Source organism: Amblyraja radiata, chromosome 20, assembly GCF_010909765.2.
Source record: "Amblyraja radiata isolate CabotCenter1 chromosome 20, sAmbRad1.1.pri, whole genome shotgun sequence".
Lineage (NCBI taxonomy): Eukaryota > Metazoa > Chordata > Chondrichthyes > Rajiformes > Rajidae > Amblyraja > Amblyraja radiata.
In genome coordinates, this window is record NC_045975.1 from 11,201,702 (window position 1) to 11,209,115 (window position 7,414).

At 45.7% G+C, this 7,414-nt stretch overlaps 1 protein-coding gene across 1 annotated transcript in view; it reads left to right on the top strand.

The window, feature by feature from the left end:
• kiaa1549l (KIAA1549 like) overlaps positions 1–4,741 on the top strand; it is a 113,900-nt gene extending 109,159 nt beyond the window's left edge. The window contains exons 13-14 of the mRNA XM_033038547.1: positions 1,510–1,679; positions 3,302–4,741. Coding sequence (XP_032894438.1) covers positions 1,510–1,679; positions 3,302–3,580 — 449 coding nt within the window. The 3' untranslated portion in view covers positions 3,581–4,741. The remainder of the gene's footprint in view (positions 1–1,509; positions 1,680–3,301) is intronic.
• Positions 4,742–7,414: the final 2,673 nt, after the last annotated feature.

Genomic DNA, 7,414 nt, shown 5'->3' on the forward strand with positions numbered 1-7,414 from the left:
TCAATGGTAACACACACACACACACGTACTCCCATATACACATATATACCGATCATATATATATATTTATATACACACACACACATAAAAAATTAACAAACAATAATAGTGCATTAATAACAATAATAGTCTATGTAGTACAGAGCTTATTTGAATTTGTCGTGTTTAATAGCCTGATGGTTGTAGGGAAGAAGCTGTTCCTGAACCTGGACGTTACAATTTTCAGGCTCCTGTACCTTCTTCCCGATGGCAGTGGTGAGATGAGTGTGTGGCACCGTGTTTCCTTAATAAGGATGGGGAAATAGTTATTTAAGAATATGAATTTTTCACCTACTATGGTCGTGGGTTTGTAAATAGCTGGGGTCCCAGCACTGAGCCTTGCGGTACCCCAGTGACTAGTGGGGTACCACAAGGCTCAGTGCTGGGACCCCAGCTATTTACAATATATATTAATGATCTGGACGAGGGAATTGAATGCAACATCTCCAAATTTGCGGATGACACGAAGCTGGGGGGCATTGTTAGCTGTGTGGAGGATGCTAGGAGGCTGCAAGGTGACTTGGATAGGCTGGGTGAGTGGGCAAATGCATGGCAGATGCAGTATAATGTGGATAAATGTGAGGTTATCCACTTTGGTGGCAAAAACAGGAAAGTAGACTGCTATCTGAATGGTGGCCGATTAGGAAAGGGGGAGATGCAATGAGACCTGGGTGTCATGCTACACCAGTCATTAAAAGTAGGCATGCAGGTGCAGCAGGCAGTGAAGAAGGCGAATGGTATGTTAGCATTCATAGCAAAAGGATTTGAGTATAGGAGCAGGGAGGTTCTACTGCAGTTGTACAGGGTCTTGGTGAGACCACACCTGGAGTATTGCGTACAGTTTTGGTCTCCTAATCTGAGGAAGGACATTCTTGCCATAGAGAGAGTACAGAGAAGGTTCACCAGACTGATTCCTGGGATGTCAGGACTTTCATATGAAGAAAGACTGGATAGACTCGGTTTGTACTCGCTAGAATTTAGAAGATTGAGGGGGGATCTTATAGAAACTTACAAAATTCTTAAGGGGTTGGACAGGCTAGATGCAGGAAGATTGTTCCCGATGTTGGGGAAGTCCAGAACAAGAGGTCACAGTTTAAGGATAAGGGGGAAATCTTTTAGGACCGAGATGAGGAAAACATTTTTCACACAGAGAGTGGTGAATCTCTGGAATTCTCTGCCACAGAAGGTAGTTGAGGCCAGTTCATTGGCTATATTTAAGAGGGAGTTAGATGTGGCCCTTGTGGCTAAAGGTATCAGGGGGTATGGAGAGAAGGCAGGTACAGGATACTGAGTTGGATGATCAGCCATGATCATATTGAATGGCGGTGCAGGCTCGAAGGGCCGAATGGCCTACTCCTGCACCTATTTTCTATGTTTCTATGTTTCTATGTTTTGAATTATTTAGTATTGTAAATACCGGAATAAATGTTTTTTTGTTTTTTTGAACGGTGGAACGTCTGGGGTGTTTAGTGTCTCTTCTGATCATTCCTGCAGGTAGCTCAGTGCCAGCGGTTTATGCTATACCAGCGAACCGCTCTGGATTCCCAAATTACTACATCCCGGCCCCCGCGCCGTACCGTAACCATGGCTGGGTCCCTTACATCGGTGAGGGAGAAGGACCGAACCCTTGGGCAGAGAACGTACGTACAGAAGGGCATCATTCATTCTCGCATTTTTATTTTCTTCTGGCATGGTGCCGTTAGGCGAGGGACGGAGAGAGAGGGGACGCAAGGGTTAATTGAAATTAGAGAAATCGACAGGAACAGCTTACAACACAGTGGTATGAATATTGAACGAAAGGATAGGTGGAGCCCACAATGGTCCATTGTTGGCTGTGTGGGGAAGGTGCTAACGAGTCATACAGACAGTGAAACTAAGCAGAACAACAGTGAAACCAGCACGACAACTAAGGTGGGGGAGCGACAGTGGGGATGCAAGGGTTACGATGTTAGATAAATCAATCAGGCAGCTTACAACTGAGTCTTGATTTCTCTAACTTCAAACAACCCTTGCATTCCCCCCTCTCTCTCGGTCCCTCCCCCACCCCAGCCATCGTACTAGTTTCACTGTCGTCCTGTTAGGTTTCACTGTATATCTCGTGATCACCTACCCCACAGCCAACAATGGACCTTTGTGGGCTCCACCTTTCCTCGATCACAGTTACTTTTTGCCTTTCGTTCATACACGTGACCTTTACCTCTCTATATCACCATCTGCATCTCTCGTTTCCACATCCCCTGACTCTCAGTCTGAGGAAGGGTCCCGACCTGAAACGTCACCCATTCCTTTGGGGATGGAGAGAGAGGGAAAGCAAGGGCTATTTGAAGTTAGAGAAGCCAATGTTCATACCGCTGGGACCCAAAACGTCACCCATTCCTTCTCTCCAGAGATGCTGCCTGACCCGCTGAGTTACTCCACCACTTTGTGGCAATCATTGAATCCCCTCTTAAGACACTTCTCTAAAGCTGCCCCTTTGATCAAGGTTTTGGTAACTGTCCTAACAGCCCACTCCTAGGCAGCTCCTCGGCCAATCAAGTCTACTCCTCTATTCAATCATGGCTGATCTATCTCTCCCTCCTAACCCAATTCTCCTGTCTTCTCCCCATAACCCCTGACCCTCCCGTAATAATCAAGAATCTAACCACCTCTGCCGTAAAAATATCCACTGACTCGGCCTCCACTGCCATCTCTGGCAAAGAATTCCACAGTTTCACCACCCTCCGACTAAAGACATTTCTCCTCAACTCCTTCCTAAAGGAAGGTCCTTTAATTCTGAGGCTGTGACCTCTGGTCCTAGACTCTCCCACTAGGGGAAACACCCTCTCCATATCCACTCTATCCAGGCCTTTCGCTGTTTGGTGAGTTTCAATGTTGTGTTTCCCAGTGCGCCTGTGGACGCTCGAGCCGGCTGCCTGCCCCTTTTCCAGGGTAATGTCCACGCCCAGGTGGTTTTAGAGAGGGTCCACGAGTGCCCTGGAGGATTTCCGGGACCGCTGGCCACCACGAGGGGTAGAATATACCCTTAATAAGGATGGGGAAATAGTTATTTAATGGTATATTTGAGGGGCCGAATGGCCTACTCCTGCACCTATGGTCTATATTGAAGAATATTTGTTTGATATTGAATATTATGGTGGTGGGTCTTGTTTTGAATTAGATCGTATTGTACATATTATTGTAAATAATTGAATACATTATTTTTGGTTAATAAGGGAAAAAAAGGCATTTGTGGTATAAGTGACTCCTTTTGCTAACTCTCCAGGTGACGTTGCCGGGCTACGCGGAAGCCTACTCACACGCTCGCTACCCGCACAGCTCCCCTCCTCACCAGTACAGCCAGACCCAGCCGGCCAACCCGCCGCGGCGCCTAGAGCACGCCCGGTCCCCGTCCACCGCCGTCTCGCAACAGAGCCTGGGGGAAACGGAACCGTGCGAGGCTCCCTACAATAACATCTCCACCACTGCCCTGGTGAAGGCCATCAGGGAGGAGGTGGCCAAACTGGCCAAGAAGCAGACGTGCATGTTCGAGTTCCAGGTCTAGGAAGTCTCTCCCAACAAGACCATTCCCAGAAACTGTTCCTTCCGGGGGGCCATCGGGAATAGCCCATGGATTTCCAACTGGGTCATCTTGGCCAGAGCTAGAACGAAGACTAATATAACTGCTGTATGGATTTGGGCCATTGTTTTAAGCGTGAGGAGCCAGTTCATCGGGTACATTGGTCCATTGGGAGAATCTCCACCAACCCAAGCTGCGTTTCATCCCGGTCCTGTCATTGGAGTATAAAGTTTAACCTGAGACCGCTGCGTTCCTGGAATCTGGGAGGACTCCGATGAATCTTCAAGAGGGTCACGTTTGCGGAAAGCAGATGTGCAAAAGGTCAAAACTAAGTTGAGAAAGGTGACCTTGAGCATGAGGAAGGCAACAAAATGGCAACTTAAAAAAAAGTCATAACTGTGCCAAACATTTGAACAAACCCATTAGACAGGGAGTTCTGGCAGTTGTAGAACCTCCGCGACTTGTTGATATCAGGCATATCCTGCAGGAGGCTCATTTGGGAACTCAAACTTCATTGACGCCAGTGTCACACGCGGACAACTCCATCTGACGTGGCAAGCTAGTGAGACAATTCCTCCCATTTTAATGGAAGCCCAGAGGCTGAAGCATTGCTCCTCTCTATCTGCGATCCCCAGTCAACTTGCAGCTGCGGATGCCAAGGGTGTGCTTGTTACGAGGAGCCGGTGGGAGGCATGGTGTGAAGATGGATCACTAGGGTTCATTTGCACAAGCACTGGGAGACGTGATTCAGGTGGACAACAATAGCCTCCAATGATACACTGGGTACCTGTCGCAACTTGTAAATCCCGTCGCCTTCCCTTCAACAAACAATGAACTGGTCTTGGAAATGGCACCAAAGTTTGCACTTTACGGGCCAACCATGGCTTAGATGTGAAGTGTTTCATTCGTGGCATCCCAGTGCAATGTTTAAAGGGCAATGCTGAATATCAAAGTTTTCGGGAAGCAGTTGGAACCTAATCCTTTGGGAAAGACTCTGAAGGGTCCAACATGGGCAAAGGGGGCATAGTATACTGAAACGCCATGGGGCAATTGAATGACAGAACAACCTTGATGATGTGAATGACATTCTGCTGTTACTTGATGGGCAAGGTGGCTAAATCTGCCAAAGGGGTGGGGGGGGGGGGGGGGAGAGGGAACTTTTAACATTTCACATGTATTGGGCTCAAAGACTGAAGTCTGAATTGCAGCATTAAAGTTCTCACTGCGAGACTTTGTACAGGAATGTGTTTTGTAACATAAACATTTCGTCTGCAAATCCCACTATACGTCAATGCTGGTGAGGATGTTAGGGTGATGTGAAGAATTTGGCTGTTCTGTCCATGATGGTTTTATTCCTGCAGTCAACGTGATTGTATGGGGGAGGGGGGGGGTTAATTGATTGCATTGATCTGTACTGCTGGATTGTATCTCGCGGTGCAGTTTGCTTGAAGTAAAAGCCCTGTCCCCACGGTGTGAGTTCATTCCAAGGACTGGGTGAAATGGTCGCCGAGGCTACACTTGGTACGGCCAATGTGCAGGGGCCACATCGGGAGGTTGTTTTAGTGGGTTCCACATTTTGGAAGAATGCAGAGCATTTTGTTTTAATTAAATACTTTCATTATTCCAAGTGAAAGTACAAACTTAATACGAGCCGGGGGAAACTGTGAGGTAGGGCAAGCGCTGAGGAGCTGTTTAACCCAATAATAAGAGATTCCCTTCCATTCATAAGAGATTATTGTGCCACCACATTTGGGCAGCACAGTGCGGTGGTAAAGCGCCAGAGATCCGGGTTCGATTCTGACCTCAGGTGCTGTCTGTGTGGAGTTTGCATGTTTTCCTGGTGACCATGTGGGTTTCCTCACACATCTTAAAGAGGTGTGTCTTTGTTGGTTAATTGACCTCTGTTAATTACCCTTAGTGTGTATGAAGTGGTTGAGAGAGTGGGATAGCATAAAACTGGGCGTGCATGGGTGATCGATGGTTAGCGCGGGCTGAAGGGCCTGTTTCCATGCTGTATCTCTAATACTAAACTATATTGATGGTTCTCTGGTCTTTACACTGGGAGTTTCCCATTCAGACAACATCACACGTATTTTTTTTTAAATTCATCTGCATTTTTATTTAACTTTGTTTCCATTAATTTATCCAAGAGCATGCAGAAATAAATTACCCATTTCCAAAATCTAAAATCATTGACATTGTACATTATTAACTTTTATATCGAATATTCCAATGATATACAATTTCAATGGTTATCGGTGCTTATACAGAAAAAAATATATATTTTTAAGCATTTTCCAATCCTGGCCCCATTAAAAGCAACACTAACATCAAATTATCTCCACACTTTCAATGCTGAAATGCTTGATGCCTTGTAGTCACCAAGAAAAATATACTGATGTAATTCTAAAGCCTAGTATCTTTTACTTCCACAAAGACTTCAATTCATAGTGCAGTTATTTGCAGGCACCCAGTATATTAACTTTTACACCTCTTATCTCTTTGACAGCATGACAGTCAATCCTTAAAACATATATATATATATATAGATATTAACAGGGAACGTCGGCAAGAACGACATTTGATGTTTGTGGGAATATTGGCTACCAGGTAGCTTAAAGAAATGTTAATTCACAGGACACAAATGTCTGTGGAATGAGCAGAGTTTATCCCCGATCTTTCACAGCCCCTGTACTAGTTGTTACCAGTCAATCCCATTGATGGGTCTGGAGTTTGGAAGTTTGGAAGATCAGGTGAGGATTGACATTTCTTCCTTAAACAACTTGAGGGAGACAGATGGGTATTTGACACATCCACAATGAAATTCACTGATATTAAGGTTTTTCAATTTATCGATTTATTTTGTCAATTGGATTTAAAATATCAAGCTCCCTGGTTGGGATTTGAACCTGCATCTCCTGGCACTAGTCCCGGTGACATAATCTCTGTGCCCCTGACGGCCGAGAGACAGAATGCCAAGAGCCAAGTCCAATATCCATGCACGAGTAACAGCAGAGGGCCACACGACTGATGTCTTCTACAGATGTTTCCAGCTCTGTTCAACAGCGACCCCTTATGGCCAGAGCTTGCCTTTGCAGGCACTGCGTTTTATCGCTCCAAACCCTGGGCTAAATTTGCCAACTAAAAATTTGATTCCCAAATGAACCGTGTCTGGTGAAAGCACAGTTTAGTTGGGGATCCGAGGATCACAAGGATGCCTGAATTGCTTAGATAATGCATGTGAGGTTTGTGGATGGGTGTGAAATGGATTGAATGGGCAGGCATTTCAATGCACACTCAAAGCTGAACATTATACAAGAACAACATTTGAAACAGATGGATTCAGCCACTGGTACATGTAAATGGAAACAACTATTTCGAGAAAGAGACTAGATGCCTTCTGACAGACATCCATCAACATCTAGAGGCCTTTATCCCAATCAGAGTAACTAAAAGCCATTGCCAAAACATGAGGGAATGAAAAACATGAATCTTTTATCATGCCTGTCAGAGCAGAGGATGACTCATTGAAAGAATGAAGGCTTAAACAATCTCCTATCATTTCCCCGAATGTTTTCACATTGACTCTATGTCCGTCAGTAGTCTGGGGCAGGGGTAGAGGAAATGGGGAGAGAGGGAGGTGTCTGTGCTGGATTTAGAATGACTTCCATGGATTGGTACAGAATAGGGGTTCATTAGGTAGCAACTCGTGTTATTCTGCAGGTTCCACGCTGCCACCTTCTCTCCCCACCAATGCATCCCACTCCAAAGTGTCTCCATGCATCATCTCTCATCCAGAGGCCCTGGTTTGGGATTGCT